Source organism: Mytilus galloprovincialis, chromosome 9, assembly GCF_965363235.1.
Source record: "Mytilus galloprovincialis chromosome 9, xbMytGall1.hap1.1, whole genome shotgun sequence".
NCBI classification, from domain to species: domain Eukaryota; kingdom Metazoa; phylum Mollusca; class Bivalvia; order Mytilida; family Mytilidae; genus Mytilus; species Mytilus galloprovincialis.
In genome coordinates, this window is record NC_134846.1 from 71,442,779 (window position 1) to 71,467,498 (window position 24,720).

Consider the following 24,720-nt stretch of genomic DNA (forward strand, 5'->3'; position numbering starts at 1 on the left):
AAACTTAACCTTGTTTGCTGATCCATGAAATGAGGTCCAGGTCAAGTGAAAACTGTCTAACAAACATGAGGACCTTGCAAGGTATGCACATACCAAATATAGTTATCCTATTACTTATAATTAGAGAGAATTTAACATTACAAAAAATCTGAACTTTTTTTTCAAGTAGTCACTGAACCATGAAAATGAGGTAAAGGACATTGAACATGTGACTAAAGGAAACTTCGTAACATGAGGCAGCTATATAAAAAGTATGAAGCATCCAGTTCTTCCACCTTCTAAAATTTAAAGCTTTTAAGAAGTTAGCCGCCGCTGCTGCCTATTCACTATTCCTATGTCAAGCTTTCTGAGACACAAGTCCCAGGCTTGACAATAAAATTACTAGTAACATAATTTTCAAAGGCTCAAAAAACATTACTTATCTATCTATTAATGTATCTTATCATACCTTTTCTTTTTTATCCTAATTGTAAAGTTGATAATACCCAGCAAATCAAATCAACTCCTGATGTCATGTCGTCTTCTTGGTCTTCGATCCATCTCAATTATACACTTTAGGATCAAAAGCTTCTCTCCTCATATTTATGGTTATCAATTTCAATTCACTTGTTTCATGAAAGATAAGATAACTTACACTGATGAAATATTTTGCTGCAACTGGTTACAAATTTTAAATCCTGGTATCCAGTTCTGTCATACTCAAATTAAACTCGTTGTTCAATAGCTTCGTATACATGTTGAATGTAAAACTTACTAACAAAAATTATCAAATAATTTCACCGATTAAATTGGTATTGACTTCTGATTGATAATGATAATTTTATAATTGATCACATAAGCAATAAATTACAAGTATTGCACAATCCTCTAGTTAATTTGAGATTCTGGTCTATTTATAAATTTACACTCATGACGAATTAAATATCGTAGCTTGGTCAGGATACTGACATGTTATTAGAACATCCTGAAACTTGTCAAGTAAAGTCAGAAGCTGTGATCGTGTAAGGTCTTCATAAAACATAATCTCTTCAAAATGATGCAGACCATTAAAATAAGGACAGAGCCTGAAAAAAAAATTGAAATAAGTTTTGAAACATCCATACGTTATGCTTGACAATCCCCACTAAAAGCAGAGGTTCATATCACAGTTCATTTATGAAGTGACCTTCAAATTTGCAAGTAAAATTGTTATTAATCTTGTACAACCACATTTTGTGTTGCTTGTTCATAATGGTCTCCATGTGATAACATAAGTATTAGTTTAAGTTAATCAAAATAAAATTTTAAAGAAATATTGTTTGGAATGAAATACAATGAAATAAGTCTGTTATCGTGACCAACTTGTTTTGAAGAAGGCAAATAAATCTTTTTTTTTAACTTCTAAATTTGACTTTGTTGAGTATGAATCCTCACTTAAATCCTGGCATGCATATTTTAACCAGATTTTGTGTAACTCTTTCGGTTTCCAAAATTCGTCACACAAAAATCTCTTCTCCCCTAAATTTACTCAGGTTTTGTGCAACTATTCTGCTTTCATACCTTTACTGGACCAAAGGGCCAACATTATAAATTTTGACGTCCCTAAATTTAGTTTGATTTTGATGCATCCTATGTGGAACTCATCTGCCTTGTAAAATCTTTATGAAGCTGTTTCGGAATTAATGCAGTCAAATAATGTTATGCTATTATATACCTATATTTATTCAATGTTTTTGCCAGTTTTTTCTTCCTTATTACTTTACTCAAAGGCTAACAATATACCTTATTGCCTTTAATATCATATGAAAGGATTATCAACTAGATATTATTGAGATGGGAGCCATCTCTGTGGGCCCCGCTGTGAATAATGTGCATTAAAAAATTGTATCTTTACCATAGGACATGGGTTTGTCAACTGAAATCAAAGTTTTTGACCTTGACCTTTGACCTAGGAAGTTGTAAATAAATTATGACACACCCTTTGGTGTTGGTTTATAAACATGTCAAGTATAAACTTTGAAATGATAACGGTTCTCAAGATATAGAGCGGACACGATCTTTACCATAGGACATGGGGTTGTCAACTGAAACCAAAGTTTTTGACCTTGACCTTTGACCCAGGAAGTTGCACATAAATTATGACACACCCTTTGGTGTTGGTTTATATACATGTCAAGTATAAATTTTGAAATGATAACGGTTCTCAAGATATAGAGCGGACACAATCTTTACCATAGGACATGGGGTTGTCAACTGAAACCAAAGTTTTTGACCTTGACCTTTGACCCAGGAAGTTGCACATAAATTATGACACACCCTTTGGTGTTGGTTTATATACATGTCAAGTATAAACTTTGAAATGATAACGGTTCTCAAGATATAGAGCGGACACAATCTTTACCATAGGACATGGGGTTGTCAACTGAAACCAAAGTTTTTGACCTTGAACTTTGCCCTAGGCAGTCGTTCATAAATTATGACACACCCTTTGGTGTTGGTTCATATACATGTCAAGTATAAACTTTGAAATCATAACGGTTCTCAAGATATAGAGCGGACACGATCTTCACCACAGGACACAGGGTTGTCAACTGAAACCAAAGTTTTTTGACCTTGACCTTTGAAGTTGTACATACATCATGACACGCCCTCTGGTGGTGGTTAATAAACATGTAAAGTATAAAGTATGAAATCATAATGGTTCTCTAGATATGGAGCGGACACAAAGTGTTACGGACGGACAGACTGATCACTATAGGGGACCCGCCTTTGGCGGGGCCCTAATTACCTTAGAAACAATCTTAAATCATCTGTATTTTTTGCAGCTGATAAATTGAGCATGTAGTCTTGCTCCTCTCTGGTTAATTTAGACATGGTGTCTTCCATGGGCATAAAACCTTTTATCTCTTCAGATATAAACGACCCATCACTTGCCAGTTCAGAAGATGGCGACTGGTAGTGGATCTGACTCTCATCACTGTTTACTGAAAACAGATCAAAAATTTAAAACCATATACATGATATAAAGTCAATATGACAATATTACATAAAATATTTACACAATCTGATCTGTGTCCAAGCATCACATACTAAGATCTGATAATGCTCCTTTCTACATTGTTATAAATATAAATCATTGGCCGATATAATCATTACCAGACCAGAAGGTAGTGTATATAAAACAGATGTGGTATGATAACATTGCAAATGAGAATTAGTGTGAAAATAGTATTTGTTTTTTAATCTGAATTTATTCTTAAATAGGTAATTTTAAAATCTCTCTTTTAATAACTGTATAGATAACTTATTAGTGGATAGAAAACAGACCAGTTAAGAGGATAATGCTCCACTCTGTTAGAGAAATAATTAATTTACTGATGTAATCATTACCAGGACCAGAAAGTTGTGTATACAAAACAAGTATTCTGTGAGTATTGCATTGCAATACATAGTCCCCTACAGAGAAAATAAGAAGTAAGAAATTATTGTAATGGGACAAAATTAAAATTTGATCTATAAATTGTCATGCATGGTGTAAACTATATAACAAATATCAAGTCAATATCTTGAAGCATGGTGAAAAAACTGTTGAAAACTGATTATGTAAGTGAATTTTCTCTACACAAAATCATCAGACCGGAAAAAAATTCAAATTAGAACTGTAAACTTGTCATGATGAAACTATATACCAATTATCAAATCAATATCTTCAAGAATGACCCAAAAAAGTGTGGAGAACTGATTATTTTAGTGAATTTTCTAAGTCAAAGGACCATAACTCTGCACAATATCATCAGACAAAATTCAACTTGATCTGTAACTTGTCATGATAAAACTATATACCAATTATCATATTAATATCATCAAGCATGAAGAAAAAAAGTCTGGAAAACTGATTTGCCAGACTAATGGTGGACAGACAGACAGACAGACGGAGGGAGTGCAAACCTAAAATTCCCTTCAACTTTGTCACTGAGCAACACAAACCCCATCAACCCCATTTTATGGTGTGCTTTGTAACCTGCTTTTTGTCCTTTGGTATTTCATTTGTATTTTTGCTTTGTTTTTAACTTATTAGTTTGAATGTTCCTATGATATCTTTCACCATCTCTTTTCTAACATATTTCACATGATCTTAAATTATCATGCACATTTAATCATCTTGATGACATACCTGAAGTTACATCTGAGAAACTAGATGTCCTGTCCTCTACATAGAGCCTGGATTTAAGTGGTGGCATCAGAAACACATAGGTATGTAGTTGGTGTATCAACCCATGTTGTAATAACCATACAACCATACTCACTTTCTCTTCCTGAAGCATAAATTCAAGTTTTTAAGCAACAAGAATAAGCATTGCAGCAAGAGATAAGTTTCAATATACTGTGGATTCATTATTATTCGTCGGATATCAATTTTCGTGGGTTTCGTGGGTACAGGTGAACTACGAATTCTTATGTTCAACGAATAACATATTATCAAAAGGCTTTGTATACAGAGATAGGCAAAACCACAAAATCTAAATTCCACGAATATGCAAGTTTTTAGCAATCCACGAAAATTGATACCCACGAAAAAAAACATGAATCCACAGTAGTAGGTTCTCACAAAACAGGATTTCTTCATCTGAACTTCATCAGGAATATTTCTTGTTAGTTTCAATTGAGATAATACAATTCAAATATATGTTAACTAAATATTTATCTCACTATGAAATAACAGACACCCTCCTCTCCACCAAATGTCACTTTTGGTTGCACAATGTTTTATTCAATGAAATTCTTTTTTCCGTTAAATCATTGAAAGAAAAAAAAGTATTTGAAGTATGGATGCTTTGATACTATATATGCCCTTGAATTTTTACCAGATAACATTTTTGTTCGCTTTGGGGATTCCGTATATCGTCAGATTATCGGAATTCCAATGGGGACTAACTGTGCACCACTTATTGCGGACCTGTTTTTGTATTGCTATGAGTTACAATTTATGACAAAAATAAGCAAAGACCCATCGAAACAACATCTGATAAACAAATTTAAAAATACTTTTAGATATTTGGATGATATTTTGGCTCTCAATAATGACGACTTCAGTATGTATATTAACGAAATTTATCCTGTTGAACTTACTTTAAATAAAGCTAATACTAACAATGACCACTGCCCTTTCCTCGATCTTGATATCTATATCTCTAACGGAAAGCTGAATACTAAAATTTATGATAAAAGAGATAATTTTTCATTTCCTATCGTTAATTATCCATTTTTAGATGGTGACGTTCCCTTGTCACCATCTTACGGTGTTTATATATCTCAACTTGTACGATTCGCTTGTGTATGTAACAATGTTTTAGATTTTAACGAGAGAAATTTATGTATTACTGAAAAATTATTACACCAGGGTTTTCGATATCACAAACTAGTCAAAACATTTACTAAATTTTATCATCGGTATAAGGACATCATTCGTAAATATAGCTCAACTTGCAGACTTCTTATACGTTCAGGTATTTCACATCCAATTTTTTATGGAAATATTCTTTATAAAGCACAAAGGTGTCAGTATTCACCTCAAAAACTAACAAAACCTTTGAATAGACTTATTAAGAAGGGATATAGTTACGATACTGTTGTCAGGTCATTAAAGATTGCATATTTTGGCGTTAATATTGATTCACTTATAGGGTCTTTGCATCGGAACTAAACACATTTATTCAAAAACCAGTTGTTGGCATGACATGGGTTATGTTCTTCTCATATATGTTATGATGGTATGATACTAAACCCCTAACGGGAAGGATTGTGCCTGATGTTTATATGATGAAATCATAATCTTTCAGTCAGTTCAATTGAAGTCTGGAGCTGGCATGTCAGTTTACTGCTAGTAGTCTGTTGTTATTTATGTATTATTGTCATTTTGTTTATTTTCTTTGGTTATATCTTCTGACATCAGACTCGGACTTCTCTTGAACTGAATTTTAATGTGCGTATTGTTATGCGTTTACTTTTCTACATTGGCTAGAGGTATAGGGGGAGGGTTGAGATCTCACAAACATGTTTAACCCCGCCGCATTTTTGCGCCTGTCCCAAGTCAGGAGCCTCTGGCCTTTGTTAGTCTTGTATTATTTTAATTTTAGTTTCTTGTGTACAATTTGGAAATTAGTATGGCGTTCATTATCACTGAACTAGTTTAACCCCGCCACATTATTTATGTATGTGCCTGTCCCAAGTCAAGAGCCTGTAATTCAGTGGTTGTCGTTTGTTTATGTGTTACATATTTGTTTTTCGTTCTTTTTTTACATAAATAAGGCCGTTAGTTTTCTCGTTTGAATTGTTTTACATTGTCTTATCGGGGCCTTTTATAGCTGACTATGTGGTATGGTACGGTGACCTATAGTTGTTAATGTCTGTGTCATTTTGGTCTTTTGTGGATAGTTGTCTCATTGGCAATAATACCACATCTTCTTTTTTATAGTATATATTTGTTTAGGGGCCAGCTGAAGGACGCCTCCGGGTGCGGGAATTTCTCGCTACATTGAAGACCTGTTGGTGACCTTCTGCTGTTGTTTTTTTCTATGGTCAGGTTGTTGTCTCTTTGGCACATTCCCCATTTCCATTCTCAATTTTATGGAAACCCTAAACAACCTTGCATTATACAAATACTGGGGAGCCAGAGGTATACAACCATCTTTAAAAAAGTTGTATTTTTGTCTTTGATTTCTTTTTTTTCCCTCTTTATTATTTTGATCTCAATTATAAACAAATCTGTAAATTCATAACAACATCAAGACATAAACTCACTGCATTATCTTCAAAAGTATTTGTAACTTATGTTTTTATTTTTCTGCATCATCTTCAGAAATATTTGTAACTTATGTTTTTATTTTTCTGCATCATCTTCAAAAGTATTTGTAACTTATGTTTTTATTTTCTGCATCATCTTCAAAAGTATTTGTAACTTCTGTTTTTATTTTTCTGCATATCTTCAAAAGTATTTGTAACTTATGTTTTTATTTTTCTGCATCATCTTCAAAGGTATTTGTAACTTATGTTTTTATTTTCTGCATCATCTTCAAAAGTATTTGTAACTTATGTTTTTATTTTTCTGCATCATCTTCAAAAGTATTTGTAACTTATGTTTTTATTTTTCTGCATCATCTTCAAAAGTATTTGTAACTTATGTTTTTATTTTCTGCATCATCTTCAAAAGTATTTGTAACTTATGTTTTTATTTTTCTGCATCATCTTCAAAGAAGTAGGTCCCATAAGGGCCGATTTTGGCTTCAAATTTCAGGTTCATCTGACCAAAGATTTTGGACACTTTTTAAACACTTAAGTGTCTATTTCAGTTGATTCAATAAGTTAATGTGAAAGATTTTAAGAGATTTACTCATTAAAAATACTTCGATTCAAGCTTAAATATGAAAAATCTATCAAATATGCAAAAAAATGTCATTTTTCAGATGGTTTTGTCAAAAATAAAAGTGGCCACATCCCTGTTCATCCTCGATCTTTATATATGTTATGTATTATTATCAAATACAACTTACATTTCAATTTTAAGAATGAACACAAATGCGGCCACTTTCATTTAAGACAGAATCCGTCTAAAATTTTTACTGAAATGCTTAAATTGTGAAGATTTCAGTATGACTTAATGATGCTAGTACCCGATACATGTGCATGGTATTGTCAAAAACAGCCCATATTTATGTAGCAGAAGCATTCTACTTTCCAATAAATAACTAAAAGTTTACATTTAAACAATTTTGTAAAACTGCTATATTTTGGGGCCAAAAAGAGGTCTTACTGGACCTACTCCTTTATTTGTAACTTATGTTTTTATATTTCTACAGTTCAACATTTTTTTAATTTTGAAAAAAATGTTAGGCTTTTATAAATAGCAGTCCATTGATACCTGTTGCTTTTGTTGTTTATTCAACATGTCCTGTGTATCCCATAACTTTGTAGGGTATGAAAATTCTGACAACTCGACAGCCAAAGATCGTCCAGGAAACAGCTGTACAAATTCTTCTGCAATCTTAGAATTCCTGTTAAATAAAATATAACTTGGTATTTAACCAATTACTATTTCAGTGTTCCAGCTAGGCCGTTTTCAGAGGGCGCGGCACCCGCCCTTTTCCGAGTGGCGCCCTGTGCCCTTTTTACAGTTTCCAGGGCGCCCTGCCTTTTTTGAAGATCGATTGCATATTAATTTGCGTATTGATATGATACGCTAATTACTAAATTTTACCTGGGGAAAGGATTATGACTTTGTTTACCACCCCAAGCTAATCAATGGTTACAACTGGTGTCATAATCTGTTGTTATAGGTAATCCGTTTATCGGATGGGTCATTAATGATCATCAACATTAATTCGTTCAAATAGAATCGGTCAGTCGGCAATTATCTTTGAAGAAATGTGCATACAACATTGCTTGGGCACAATTTGCGATGTTTACCGTAGTTTCATGGAAGAAACGTAATGACAGAAAGTTGGAAAACCATTATAAACTCGTTGAAGACATTGTTTTACTTGTTTTCTGTAAAATAAACAGAAAATTCAGACGTATTTGTCATTGACTGCCTTCATTTTTGATACGAAAATAACAAAATCTGCAGCCATATACGTACTGTTTAAAATCCTCCAAAGAAGGAGCACACCCGAATAAAGAAAGATAACTCAATCTGATTTTTTTTCCTAGCATTGAGTAACCCATTTACATATTCTAAAATGTGTCTCCATACTTCTTGCTTAAGAATATATATGTTTAGGTATTTATTTTGAGTTATGGGAAAAGTTAAAGAAGCTTAGTAGCAGTGTTGGTAGGGTGCCTTGGTCATCTTTTTCTGTATTCTTTAGTTTTGATACTATTTTTCACTGTTGCTTTATATCCTAAAATTGTGAATTTACTGAGCAGGGGTAGAAAGGTGAAACTGGTAAAATGTGGTAGACCATAGAAACAGTATGAAACAGATCTCCTTTCAAAACATACTGCATATAAAGTTCAACTGTGCCAAGCAATGATAAAAAAAACTTGTGTGACAAGCTGCTTGACAAGTTTTTCAGCCTTAAAAGTAGAAAGATAGAGTTCTATATGGGCTAAAGATGTTGTTCTTGTATAACCTGTGATTCAACGAATAAACACAAATGTTTGATTAACATCTTTTATTAAAATATGCCCTTTTCATATTATCATATCGTGCGTTAAATGCCCTTTTTCAGGATTGGCACCCTGCCCTTTTGAAAACCTAGCTGGAACACTGTATTTCTAAAATCAAATATTTTCTTATTATGAGTTTCTTTTATCTGCACAAAAACATAATATTAATAATATGCAATTCTTCATAATGGTTTGTTCCTGCAAATTTACTTCTATAAATATAAAATTTCAGCTTCAATGAATAGAAGATTTTGTGAATTTTTTAAATTTATAAACAAATACTTACATTTTGATATTAGAACTTGGAGACAGTAAATACACATTGCTTTCACATAACGGATACACAATAGTAGCTTTTCCCCAGTATACAAGATGACTGACAAGCTGGAATACCTAAAAATTAAATATGAGAAGTATCAGACAAGTTCTTTGTTAAATTCATGTTTGAAAAAATCACACTTTCAGCATTAGACTGGTAAATTTATCATTTAAATTTTAATTATTTTTATACTAGGCTTTGATTTTTTATCAGTAATGCAAAGAAAGCAGACAGAAATTTGACTAGAAAATCAATTTTCAAAAGATGTATTTGATGATGATTCTCAATATCATTGTGGGTGCCTCAGGTGGAACAGGATCTGCTTACACTTCAGGAGCACCTGCGTTCTCCAGTTTTTGGTGGCGTTTGTGTTGCTCAGTCTTAACTTTTCTATGTTCTATGTTGTCCAAATAATGGCCTTATTGCCCCTACTCCTTTATAGAAATATATCAATAATCACTGTCATCTTGAACATTTTTGAAGCTATTTACATGGTGATCAAATAAAGATCTAAAGATATTTTAAATAACTTTCAATACAAAATTTTTAAATTGTGGGAAAATAATTTAAATCATGTGATGTCATATGAAACAAAGTGATGAAAGGCATTATATAGCAAAATACTAGTTATGGCTTTATCTCCTAATGATCTAGTAATAATTCATTAAAAGTGAGGAGATTATATATATATATGTAGGACTCTAAAGTGCGATGGGGACTCTAAAGTATGATGGTCACGCAAAAGTGCGATGGGGACTCTAAAGTACGATGGTCACGCTAAAGTGCAATGGTCTACTCTGAAGTATGTGGTTCCATAAGCTTAAGTGCGATGGTCCGGGAAAATATAGACGTTAGAAACGCAGTTGGATTATGACGTTAACAGTCGTTTATACAAACTAAAAATGAACTTGCCGGAAGATAGATTAGGAATATTTGATTAACAAATTTTACACCAAATGTCCATGACTTACTAGTAATTGATTTAATTTAACCATGTTCTTTGTCCGCTGAATCACAAGATTTTTTTTTTTTTTTCGAGTGCTGGGAGAAGGACTACAGTCGACCATTTTACTACATAATTACAAAACAGTATACGCATACTTATCCTGCTTCTATTTGAAGCAAATGGATACATTCGAATCATTGTTTTTGTGGCAGTTTACTTTGTGATCCCCGTTAAAATTCTGTCGATTTTAATGAAAAGTAATGTCTATAAAATAAAAATACATGTTTCATGTGTGAATTATAAATTGTCTGCTAAGACATTAGTTCGTACTGTACATTGTAGGAAAATAAAACATGTATTTGTACTCGCTACGTAAAAAGGAGAAAGCTCGGCGAACATTGCATTTCTCTCGCATTTAGCTTGATACAAATAAATGTTGCATATTCCGACAATGAACGTGCGAGTTTTGTATTTTTAATTTTCAATGACAAATGTAAGATAGGTTGTAACATTAGTGTGAACGGCAATCTACACCAATTATCCAAATATTCAATACGCTTCGAATTGTTAAAAATTTATTTTACATGAAAAATAATATTTTGCAAAACATAAGTTACCTTAATAGCAATTAGTACATGGTTGGACCTGTTAATTTAGAAACAATCTCTTCAGCCTACTGGTAAATTGTAAAGCCTATCACATATGTTAAACCTTAGCATATTAGCTTTTACAAAGACTTTTTAAACCTCGATGTTTTAATACTTAAAATTTTATCCTTTGGACCATCGCAATTTAGCGTGATACACCATCGTACCTTACCGAACAAACAACCATCGCACTTTAGCGTGAGACACCATCGTACTTTAGCAAACAAACAACCATTGCACTTTAGCGTGAGACACCGTCATGCTTTAGAGTAGACCATCGCACTTTAGCGTGACCATCACACTTTAGAGTCCTACATATATACCTGTGATAAACTAAGGTCAGCCTCCAATGCTATAATCTGTAGACTTCTGACTGGCTGCTGTATAATGACATTGATCAGTCTGTTCAGGGCTGGTGTGCAATCTGTTGACAGAGTATCTAACAGATTCTGTCCATCCACAAGTAATAATACTCCATGGTAAGGTCTGTTGAATAATTATGTAAATTATGATAAATTCATAAGTAAATGAAAATAATGCATGTAGTTATAAATAGGGGTTAGTATAAATATAAGATTTCTACATATCATTTTCACTGGAATAACCTCATTCCATTCAGATATCACTTTTTGGCTCACAAACAGTACAGAATAAAAAAATAATAATTTCATAACAAGGGAGAACCCACCTATTTGTTTTGAAACAGTATATGATTTGAAGTTTCATATTTTCAAGATGGACTTCAGTTGAATTATGTTATTTGGCAATGATGTTAAGCATATGTTACTAATTTTTCTGCACATACATTTTTTTAGTTGGTGTTAGTGTAGGAGAGTTAGTTCTTAAAATAGAAGACTAATTTAAAACTGCCAGATCTTCAGATCTTTATGAGCCTGTTACAAGTCAGGAATCTCATCCATGTTTGGCTTATGTCATTTATGGTTTCTGTTTCATTTTAATCACAATTAATCTAGACTTAGACTAGTGTCAACATATTTTTAAGACACCTCTCTTGTTTTTGAAATATTGAAGAATGAATGTGGAAACCTAAATGTGTTGGTTTACTATCTCATTTACATCTACACACATTACCTGTTATTCCTAGTAACACAGTGGTACTAACCTTAAAGCTTCTATACATCTCTGGATAACTTCAGGCTAGGTTAAATATAAATTGACAATTATACTATGTGAGTATTCTAATGTGAAGTTATTTGTATATTATTGAAGTCCAATGTATTTAAAAAGTGAAAATATTTTCTAATTGAATTATTTGTAATTTGGGAATTTTTTGCGATTCAAAGATTTCTATAAAACTTTAAGCTGTAAATATATTGCACTGAAAAGCAGAAAACTCCTCCATAAATTAAAAAAAAAACATTATTTAAATAACACAGATAACAAACCTTAAAAAACAACATTTCTCTAACTGTTCTGGTCTATGCACTACACAATTGAAAATAAATAGGGGATGTGTCCATGGGACACAGATGATGCCCCCACTTGCATAAAACATTATAAAGGAACAAAACTCAAGAACTGTAAATGTGACCCTACCCATAGTTGTCCCTGATCTGTCTTTTGATGTTATTAGCATTGTGTGTACATTTCATAACATTTAGTTTAGGCAAACTTAAGTTAGAGAATGGAAACAAAAAAATGAGCATTTTTTTCATTTGTAAAGGGGCATAACTCTAGATCGGTAAATGTGAAGCAACCAAAATTCAAACTTGATCTGTGGTAATGAGCATGGTGTATAAGTTACATAACATTTGGTTGAGACAAAGTCATTAAGAAAACAGACACGAAAATTCTGCAATTTTTCCATTAGTAAAGGGGAATAACTCTAGAACGATAAAATTGACACCAACAACATCTAAACTTAATCTGTGTTTTGTGATAATAAGCATAGTGTATAAGTTTCATAACATAAGTTGAGGCAAACTAAAAGGGAACCAATTTATGGAACGTATGGACGTATGGGCAAGGGTAGAACTTAATGCTCCCTCTGGTACGGTGGCGGCATAAAAATGTATATAAATATTAAACGTTCATTAAAAATATGTTAAAAAATTTTCTGCAATATGATAACTTTCATACTGATATGTTAAAGTAAAACTTGTATCTAAAATACAGTAATAAGTCCCTAGATTGGTTAACCAGATGCTCCGCAGGGTGCAGCTTTATACGACCACAGAGGTTGAACCCTGAACGGTTGGGGCAAGTATGGACACAACATTCAAGCTGGATTCAGCTCTAAATTTGGATTGTGATTAAATAGTTGACACAGCATAGGTTTCTGACACAGAATGAATGTGGCCCAATGAACTTAAAATACTTTTTTTTTCCTTTGAGCAATTCACTATGCTGTTGAATATTAATCCTCTCAAAAAAATGTTTGAAGAAATTTTCTTTTTATTTATGAAATCTGAAATGAGAAAAATTTAACCCCCCCCCCTTTTTTTTTCACATCCCCCTTTCCCTTTTTCCAAAACTGATCTCAATTCAAATTTCTAATGGAGTTTGCAACAATAACTACTCATTTAAATACATCATAAAATATTAAAATGTAACAAAAGGTGCTTGTTATCACTGAATGGTAAAGATTGGTTTAATTTATCAGTTGGTAGTAAAAGTGAATATACATTGTATATTGTATAAAACAATGATTTAAGTTGATACAACTACTATTCTGGACAAAGAAAGATAACTCCAATCAATTGAAAATTTCTTGCTATTGCACAATATTGTGCAATTAGATATTTCTTGCTATTGCGCAATACTGTGCAATTGAAAATATTTGCTATTGCACAATACTGTGCAATTGAAGATTTCTTGCTATTGCGCAATACTGTGCAATTGAAAATTTCTTGCTATTGCACAATACTGTGCAATTAAAGATTTCTTGCTATTGCTGAATACTGTGCAATTGAAAATTTCTTGCTATTGCACAATACTTAATATAATAATTTTGGATCCTGATTTGAACCAACTTGAAAACTGGGCCCATAATCAAAAATCTAAGTACATGTTTCAGTGGCGGATCCAGAACTTTGCCTAAGGGGGCCCCTCTCCAGTCATGCTTCAGTGATTCCCTATATAATCAACCAAATTTTTCCCACGAAAGGGGGGGCCCAGGCCCCCTGGGCCCCCCCTGGATCCGCTTATGTGTTTAGATTCAGCATATCAAAAAAGCTCAAGAATTCAATTTTTGTTAAAATCAAACTTAGTTTAATTTTGGACCCTTTGGACTTTAATGTAGACCAATTTGAAAACGGGACTAAAAATTAAGAATCTACATACACAGTAAGATTTGGCATATCAAAGAACCCCAATTATTCAATTTTTGATGAAATCAAACAAAGTTTAATTTGGACCCAATTTGGACCAACTTGAAAACTGGGCCAATAATCAAAAATCTAAGTACATTTTTAGATTCAGCATATCAAAGAACCCCAAGGATTCAATTTTTGTCAAAATCAAACTAAGTTTAATTTTGGACCCTTTGGACCTAAATGTAGACCAATTTGAAAACGGCACCAAAAATTAAGAATCTACATACACAGTTAGATTCGGCATATCAAATAACCCCAATTATTCAATTTTTGATGAAATCAAACAAAGTTCAATTTTGGACCCTTTGGGCCCTTATTCCTAAACTGTTGGGACCAAAACTCCCAAAATCAAACCCAACCTTCCTTTAGTGGTCATAAACCTTGTGTTTAAATTTCATAGATTTCTATTTACTTAAACTAAAGTTATGGTGCGAAAACCAAGAATAATGCCTATTTGGGCCCCTTTTTGGCCCCTAATTCCTAAACTGTTCAGACCTCAACTCCCAAAATCAATACCAACCTTCCTTTTGTGGTCATAAACCTTGTGTTTAAATTTTATTGATTTCTATTTACTTAAACTAAAGTTATTGTGCAAAAACCAAGAATAATGCTTATTTGGGCCCTTTTTGGCCCCTAATTCCTAAACTGTTAGAACCAAAACTCCCAAAATCAATCCCAACCTTCCTTTTGTGGTCATAAACCTTGTGTCAAAATTTCATAGATTTCTATTTACTTAAACTTAAGTTATTGTGCGAAAACCAAGAAAATGCTTATTTAGGCCCTTTTTGGCCCCTAATTCCTAAAATGTTGGGATCAAAACTCCCAAAATCAATCCCAACCTTCCTTTTGTGGTCATAAACCTTGTGTTAAAATTTCATAGATTTCTATTCACTTTTACTAAAGTTAGAGTGCGAAAACTAAAAGTATTCGGACGACGACGATGACGCAGACGACGACGCCAACGTGATCGCAATATACGACGAAAAATTAAAATTTTTGCGGTCGTATAAAAAGCCTTTCACCAATGTCAATCATTATGACAGATACACATACCATATGTTGTATATACACTTACATATACTTTAACAGATAAGGCAGCCGAAGATTTAGAATGTACTTTGTGTGGCAGACAAAATGTCACTTCTATCCATTTGTTAATGTATAAATGTACAACTCCTTTGTCTTTCACACTGGAATAAGAACAATGGTGAATGATAACAATTTTAAAAAAGACATTAATGATATGACTTTCACTTGCATAAGTGGTTCATTGTTGATATCTTTTAGGTGTTCACCTTGAAATTTTATTAATTTCATATACAATATTAGAACTAGATGTGTCAGTACAAAAGTCTTCAATTAGGAAGAAGCACAAATTCTGTCTGTAAGTCATCATTAAACAAAGTATCAACAATCAACTCCTCTTCTGCATTCATTACAAAAAATAAGTCCAAGTTTTCTGTAAGGATTGAAGTCATGATAGTCAAATATTGACTAAAAATAAACAAACCAATGTTCCTATTTAAAAGCAAAAAATCAAAATCATTTAAAATTAAAAAGCATTTCTTCATGGAACCTTATTCTGTGTACATATAAATATTTTTCCAAGTACTTCTTATGAATTTCATAGATATTGTAACACATGTGGGAACAAATTGTCTTTAATTTTTATGAATTTAGCTTTGATATGCTTTTCAACTGAAGGAGGAAGTTACAGAAAAGAACAAACTTGAAAGTAACTTTGGAACAAGCATTGGTAAGAAAATGAGACAAATGCAAGCTTTTTACAACATACATTATCGGCAACATTGGGTTACCAGGATTTATTAAATATTTACCCAAGAGTTGAGTGAAAATACAGATCTGTTGTTTAAATGTAATGAAATAATGGAGTCTCAATCATAATTATACCTTTCATATGCTGTTCTTAAGTCTCTTGCTAAAGAGCTTTTAGTCCGTATCAAATCATATGGAAAATGCATCTGATCTGAAAAATATAAACACTGACATTGAATTGGCTGTTGGACAGGTAGTTAAGTCAAGACAATTTTTTTCTAAATCTGTCTACACAATAAATCACATTATTGTATAGCAATGTAATATTTCCCTCAGAACATAACCAAAAGTTAGCGTGCAATAAATTCTAATATTGCACTAGTGCAATACATTCTAATATTGCACTAGTGCAATAAATTCTAATATTGCACTAGTGCAATAAATTCTAATATTGCACTAGTGCAATAAATTCTTCAAAATTCATTACGTCATCAACGTTTAAATCTTAGATTAAACCAATTTTTACTTTCAAATATTATATTGCTATACAATAAAAGGGATATTGCATGAATATTAGGGAATATTGTCCCTCGTAGAACATACTCGCAAGCTCGTGCAATATAAAATTCTACTCGGGACAATATTCCCCAATATTCATGCAATAACCCTATAAAACAGCCAAGTTGGTCATCTAAAAAAAATATTGTCCCAAGTTATATCAGAGAATTAACAAATAAATATTATTAATTACATCATCTTCTATATTGATGATTCAAAATAAGAATATAAACTGAACTACCAAACAAAACCATATCAACGAGAAGACAGAAGACCTTCTTCCTAACAAATGATTCATAAATTCAGAATTTTTCCTCTCCAAAAATGAACACCAAAAATTGATTTATTTAATAAATCTATGGCTTTCAAAAATTATTTCTTAAATAAATTAGTTTTTGGAGTCTATTTTTAGGAAAGGAAAACTAAGAATTTATGATCTATCTGTTAGAATAAGAATATAATTAAGAGACTGCAAAATGAAACTCTAAGAATCAATCATATAATAAACAATAAGCACACCAAGTGATGATGATGTACTTGCATTTCTTTTGCCATAAATTATCATAATTTCTATTAAATACCTTCTGGAAGAGAAGCAATATCATCGTGGATAGATATCATTATTTTAGCTTCTGTTGATAAATACTGCCGCCGAGACTCTTCATATTTAATAGCACCTGTCAGTTGTTTAACCAGATCAAAATAACAGTTTATTACTGATTGATCTACTGATGCCTGAAATAAGAAAAAACAAGAATATTTATAACTGATATTGACAGTTTCTTCTTGTGTTGTACTGTTAGACTATTGTCCCAGGTTTGGTGACTGCAAGCATGATTAACACCACCACATTTTGTATGTGCCTGTAATTCAGTGGTTGTTGTATGTTGCTGGTTATCACATTTGTTTTTGGTTATTGTTTTTCCCATAATTCAGGCCCTTGGTTTTCTTGTTTACTTTCTGTTTTTACATTTGTCATTTTACAGCCTTTTATAGCTTGCTTTGAGGTAAGAGTTCTCCTCATGGTTGAATGCTGTATAGTGACCTTTAATTGACAGCTTTCTACAGTGTTTGGTCTCTGATGGAGAGTTATCTCTTTGGCAATCATACTGCATTTTTTTTTATAAGAACATGTTCATTGTATTCAACGACCTTTAAACGAACAAAATAATTTCTAGCTTACTTTGAAGTATGAGTTTCTAGTTCATACGACCAAAACTTCATGGTAAAGTGACTTAAACTAAAACTTAAACCTGATACAAAACTGACTAATAATAATTTAATGACGTTACCATTTAAGCTTAAACTGATTTAAAAATAAAACTTTAATCATGCAATTTATAACCTTAATATTTATCAGTGTTTTCAATAGATAGAGAACAGTGTACTGTGTATTCATAATTATTTGTGTGATACCAATGTTTCATGGACTTCACTGGTATATGTGAACCAAGAATTTAAAAGTTCAACGAAATTAATAGACTTGTTTGTAAACTTTGGCCAAACCATGAAATGAAATATACACGAAAATACAATTTTCCCTCAATCCACAAAAAAAAAATAATCCTACAGTCACATTTTGACTATTGCCTACCTTTAAAACAAAGACAATATTAAAAGAGCCAATCTGGTGGGATATTTTGCCAGATGTCTGTTGTTTGGTAGATTGGTCCAACAGCATAGGAAATCCTATAAACCTCAAATCATCTACCTTCAGGTCAAATGGCTGACCACATAAGGCTGGTTTGACCGACAGAAGATTGGCCAAAATTGCCTTTGAAAATCTAAACAGATGCAAATGATTACTATATATGATGTTATGATATTGAGACTATTTCACACTAATAAAACAGAATTATTTCTGAAATATTACATTCTTCTTAACTTGGGTAACTTCGATATTTTTTTGGTAGGGGTGTGCCATTTTGCCTAAAAAAACGTACCCATTTTAATATAACATTCACTGAAATTCAGTACCTATAGTTATATAAATATTTAAGAAAGAATGACCTATACTTATATACAATATTTAAAATATGACCCATGCTTATATAAGCACTACCTCATCATCACTCATAATTCTTAAATATACCAGCTACCCTTAATTTTTTATATATGAATTGATCATACCCCAAATCAATATACAGTTATCAAACGTAAATGCATTTTAATATAGGATGTCATTAAAAAGGAGGGTCATTCTTATATAAAATATCGCAAAATTATGACCCATATTTTTGGCACATCCCTGTATACCCATTAATAGGAAGTTACCCCCCTTAGCTCCTTAAACAAGAAGAGAATGACATTCTCCCAACTAATTCCCTCAGATCTAACATTCCATATCTGACTTAAGTTATTTTATTATATATTATATAAATTGTATTATTAGTATCTAAAACTGTACCTCCTCAGTCAAATAGATACATGTAGAAGGATTTTTTTTTTTTATAAATATCTCGTTATATTATATTTACATATTTTTTTAATGTTCTGTATTGATAATAAATTGATTGTAATGATTAATGTTTGTTCTATGTTCGTGTGTTGAAGACAATCCAGATTTTGGATTTTATATCAATAAAACCTTGACTTTGACTTATCTGGCTGAATGTGACAGTGTATATACACATTTTTCACAGCTAAACAGACACTTCTACACCAGATGGAAAAGTACATGCAACAATATTTCTATATTTTCTACTTTCATTGGGTTATGATGATATACAGTTGCGTATATCTTATTATTTTTTGTTACTTATCAAAAAACTACAGTGACAAAAATTATTCTTTTTCATGCAGAAGCAATTTAAACTTGTTTAAGAATTTATTTACAAACGTTGAAAGAAATTTGCAGGAGAAAAAATCTAAAAACATTTAATGTGTAATTTTTTTTTTATCCAGTACTTGATTTCTGTAATTTTTGTGCTATTTTCACGTTTCTTGATCGGTGAAATATCTGTTCTTGGCAAATGATTGGTCAAAATTCAATTATGACGTCAAATTGTCTTGTGTTTCTGAAGAATTTCGAATTATGACGCCATGAATAAAGGTAAACATGCCTGATGATGTCACATATAAAGAACACAACTTTCTGCAAAACTTCAAAAAGAGATAAAAATCATTAGAGAGTCAGATTTTACCACAATAACTTGTGTATTACCATATTTCTCAACTCTCAACCGCTGAATTTTAATTATTTTAAAAGCTCTAAAAGCCTCACGCTTTAAATCTTATAATTAAACTCTCTTGAGTAGAGAAATATCGTAACACACTTTGTTGCATTGGTGAAATCTATAATTTTTTTATTATCAGTGATTTATTTTCTTACCCAGATAAGGTACCAGTGTTGCTGCTTACTGGACTTCTGAAAATACAAGAAAAAGTTCAGTATGGGCAAAAAAGAATTCTAGACAAGCAAATTTGTCAAGTGTTATTCAATTAACTTACAAGTATCATGTAAAATTGTGTGGTGCTGAAGATAAATTCTGATGGACATGTATTAGTTAAGCAGAGATGATGAGTAACAAAAATTCTCTATTTTCAATTTAATCTAATAGTAAAGTTTAAGTTAAAGAAAACAAAATTACACTAATAACAAATTTCCATTTTCAGTAAATTGCAAAATCTGAGTAAAAACTACTATTTGGCATTTATATTAAGTTTTTAAGTTTCCTAAATTCACATTTAAAGAAAAACTTCACTGCTTAATACCTTAAACCAAAACTTTATCCTGATTCTTTCCATGATAATGAACTGCAAGATTTTGGTCAGAACCATAATAATGCATACCTCTTTAAAAGTTTACATCATACTGGAAATGTGTAAAAGTTTTCTTGTTGATGTAAGCTCACCTTCAATAAGGGACATTTGAGCTATAAATAGCTTTTGAAATAAGAAACTTGTATTTATATGTCCTACATGTATGATTTGTACAAGGAAAAACTCACAAACTTTATAAGATTTACATGTTAGGTCTTTTATAATTGATAAATTTAAAAAAAAATGTGTAGAGGAAGAGGAATTACTGTTGTTTTTGACATAAGCAATCCCAGTCACAGCATTTCAAAGAAATTATAACATGGAAGTTTTTAAATAAATCTGATTAAAGAGCAGCTAAAAACTCACGATACTGTGACAACATCCTCTGCTATTCGCACACTGTAAACATTTCTTCTTTTAGCTGAAATATTCAAGAGTTCATATTCTGCAATGAATTAATCACAAAAAAAAAATAATTCTAAAATCAGGTATCCAGAAAGTATTAAATACCAAAAGTTGTTGACTTTTATGTTGCTTTGTAAATGTATAATCCATTGAAATATTATATATCTATAACATGATATTTATATAACCAATTTGGGTGACTCGTTCCTAACGGTTTAGTACTTTTACCAATGATTTACTTTCATATCACTAAATCCTATCAAACTCTGTACAGTGTGACATATCTATTCATACAAGAAATAGATAACAGGCCACTACCAAAAGAGAAGGTGTATAATAAACCATATGATTAAGGTTTATGACCCCTTCTGTAGCCATTTTTGTACGAATTTTTCAAACTTCCATTGTATCAAAACTACAAATAAAATGAATAATAGAGATAGGCCATTTAGTACATGTACCAAGGGGAAACTTGATTGAAAGCATAATTATTTACTGTTTCATTGCATTTACTAAATATAGAGTACTTTGTGGCAAATAAATCAAGATTTTTATAGAAAATCCACAGCCTTTAATGCAGAGATTTTCGTTATAAAATTTGAAACATAGATTACTCACTTGCTTTTCTATGTTATGCTAGTGTTCATTTTCTACAAAATGTTCTAACAAATCTGTAAATTCCAAAATACCTCGTGCTGAGTCACTAAAGTCGAGCGCACCCTAAAAGGTGTACTTGATTTGGTCAATATTTTTATTTGTTTTAACCAATAACTACATTAATAAACTTATTTTTAGGAAATCAATGCTAGCACTGCATGCAATAACCCTATATCTATCAGTAATAAAATTGCCAAATGTGACAGTACAAGGATAAAGGCTGTGGATTTTCTATAAAATTTCCATATGTTTAGCATTTAATCAACAGAAGGGTACATAATCCTTAATCATGTTTTAAAATGATAGTGACTAGTCTCAAACACTGGCAGTGCTGATATGAAGGCTTACAAATAGACAGATAATTTCATTTTCAAGCTTGTTTTTGAGTCTTCTTTATTTTACAACGAAGGATTGTCTGTATAGTTATGTGTTCCCTCAAATTACAGGTATATAGGTTCCTTTGCCTGTTTGAGATAATTTTTACCTGTCTAAATTTTGTACAACTTACATTTAGCAATATCTTGGTGGGTTCTTGCTGTTTCAAAATTTGGATACTGAAATAGCAATCTTTCACCTCTTGTACCCGAAGTCACAAGCAAAATAGAGACCGGGTCAAAATCTGTCATCTTGCAAAAAAATCTGTATTATGTCAAAGGGAAATAACTCTACATAAAAAAAATAAAATAAAAAAAACGGACTCGGACAAGGAACAACAAAATTCCGTAATTTTCTCCAAAGTAATAATTTGAAGTTCTGAAAAAATATGTTTTATAAATGATAGCAGTTACTGTCCAACCTTTTGATAAATTTGACTCAAATTATTTCTTAGTTTTTCATGGATGCTTTTTATTTATTAATTTATTAAGGTCCAACTTTTGCCAATAAAGGCACACCTCCACTAGTTGGCAGTAATAACCTCCAAACTCAATCCCAGCATTCCCTTTGTGGTTGTGAACCTTGTACAATTTTAGAAAGATGAAACACTTAATCTCAAGTTATTGTCTGTAAACTAGAAAAATCCTTGATCTTGCCCCTTTTCCCTGCATGTGTGGGGCAATTACCCCCATATCCAATCCCAGCTTTCCCAATGTGATATGAAACCTTGTGATACAATTTCAAAAAGATTTATACAAGTTACACAGAAGTTATTGTCCGGAAACTCCAAAAATGCTTGTTACTTGCCCTTAAATCATAATCTGTTGATACCATAACCCTCAAAATCAATCTGAAACTTCCTTTTGTGGTATTAAACCGATCTTCTTGTTATATTCCATAGAGATACATTTACTTTAACTAAAGTTATTGTCCTGAAACTAAATGTGTCTTTGGACAACACAGACAAGGGTAGCGATGAAAACATCATAGTATCATACAAACCAAAATAAATTTATGCAGTTATATAGGTGCATAACAGCAATATGTATGTGCAATGTTTCAGGGATCTTGGTTGAGGAGCTGTTTATATAAAATTTGTTCAAATTAAGTTTTCTCAAGCCACCAGCTGGCAAGACATCACCATAATATAATATGCTTGTACATTCTTTGAAACCCAACCAAAAAATGTGTAATTCATCTACCATACATCTACTACTGTCATATCATTTACTTAAAGCAAACAAATATAAGATTGAGTGTTACTATTTATTGTTTACTTATTTCCAACAAGCACTTCAATTGCGGATCCAGCCATTTTAAAAAGGGGGGTTCCCAACCCAGGACAAAAGGGGGGGGGGGTTCTAACTATATGTCCCCATTCAAATGCATTGATTGGCCAAAAAAAAGGGGGGGTTCCAACCCCCGGAACCCCCCCTGGATCCGCCACTGCACTTGTCTCAGAAAAAAATTCCTATATATCTTTATGTGTTATATTAAGGTATATAGGGAAAAAAATTCTGAGACAAGTGCATGTTTTTTCCAGTGGAAGATATTTTATGCCTGTTCAGGACGAGAGCAATATAAACTGGTGTTAGGACTTTCCTTTAAATATTACTTTTCAATTATAAAATAAGCTTATAGATATCGATTATAAAGAGGGGCGTAAAGGGGTGTTATCTGCACAGAACACAAAATAAAATTACCATTTCACGAAGAACGAACAATTAAAAATGTTTTGCATGTTGATCTTTTTACCGATTTCACTAAAAAGGGTAATTACGAACCTTTTTCACGGCTGCAAGTGAAATAAAAATGGCAAAACAGGTGCACAAAAATAACCCTTTACTACCTTCTTATAAATATAATTAGGTCCCCTTAGGAAAAAATCCTTTTCCCTCATTGAGTGCTGATTCATTAAGGATGCTTTTTCTTATTTGATTACTATATAAACTAATAACTATAAAAGACAAACTTATTTTTTAAATGTTCCTTACTGTGACCTAGGTGAATAAGTGAATTTTTGGATGAATTATCTCTCCTAACTTCTACTAAGCAGTATGTCAATGTGACTTGTGAACAAAGCTATGGAAATTAAGGTCAAGGTCATATTTTAAATTTTGCCTGTTATCACTCCTCCTCTAAAATCTTTTCTTGTTATCTCTTGTTAATTCTTTCCCTCTGTAACCAAAATGGTCTCTAATAAATCACTTCTCATCTGGAACTCTTTTGTTTCAAAGCCATGCAACAGAGAGTACTGAGAGAATTACAATGCAGTTTAAAACTGCAACTGATTTGATATTGGAAGATTTAGAGTATGACATTTTTAAACCTGTCTTTTGTGGAAGACTGTATGCTGCCATTTAGATATCAACAAAGATATGAATACCTGGACAACACCCTGAATTTATTTCATTATACATGACAATAGCTAGAAAAACAGGTATAAATGGGCAGTCAGTCAATTTTCATGCATCAATAAATCTGTGGTTCTGATATTATTTGTTTATTTGAATCATATTTTGAAAAATTTATTAAACCTTAAAAAAATTGCTCATAATATTTGAGTTCCCATGTCACCATCTTATGGTGTTAATATATCTCAACTTGTTTGATTCACACTTGTATGTAACAACTTATTAGATTTGTAGGAAAAAAATCTATGTATTACTGAAAAATTATTACATCAGGGTTTTCGATATCACAAACTAGTCAAAACATTTATAAATTTTATCACCAGTACAAGGAAATAATTTTTTTAAATATAAATCAACAAGCAGACATTTTATACGTTCAGGT

General features: G+C 31.8%; 1 protein-coding gene across 1 annotated transcript in view; it reads right to left on the minus strand.

Moving 5' to 3' along the window:
- The window catches only part of LOC143046830 (GATOR1 complex protein NPRL3-like), a 47,740-nt gene that overhangs the window by 3,388 nt on the left and 19,632 nt on the right, over positions 1 to 24,720 (minus strand). Inside the window, exons 15-28 of the mRNA XM_076219890.1 lie at positions 22,058 to 22,193; positions 20,854 to 20,908; positions 20,057 to 20,092; positions 18,320 to 18,509; positions 17,307 to 17,460; positions 16,303 to 16,378; positions 15,467 to 15,581; positions 12,180 to 12,214; positions 11,380 to 11,542; positions 9,431 to 9,537; positions 7,898 to 8,030; positions 4,154 to 4,295; positions 2,768 to 2,963; positions 449 to 1,064 (exon numbers count right to left, since the gene is read on the minus strand). Of these exons, the coding sequence (XP_076076005.1) occupies positions 908 to 1,064; positions 2,768 to 2,963; positions 4,154 to 4,295; positions 7,898 to 8,030; positions 9,431 to 9,537; positions 11,380 to 11,542; positions 12,180 to 12,214; positions 15,467 to 15,581; positions 16,303 to 16,378; positions 17,307 to 17,460; positions 18,320 to 18,509; positions 20,057 to 20,092; positions 20,854 to 20,908; positions 22,058 to 22,193 (1,695 nt within the window). The 3' untranslated portion in view covers positions 449 to 907. The remainder of the gene's footprint in view (positions 1 to 448; positions 1,065 to 2,767; positions 2,964 to 4,153; positions 4,296 to 7,897; positions 8,031 to 9,430; positions 9,538 to 11,379; positions 11,543 to 12,179; positions 12,215 to 15,466; positions 15,582 to 16,302; positions 16,379 to 17,306; positions 17,461 to 18,319; positions 18,510 to 20,056; positions 20,093 to 20,853; positions 20,909 to 22,057; positions 22,194 to 24,720) is intronic.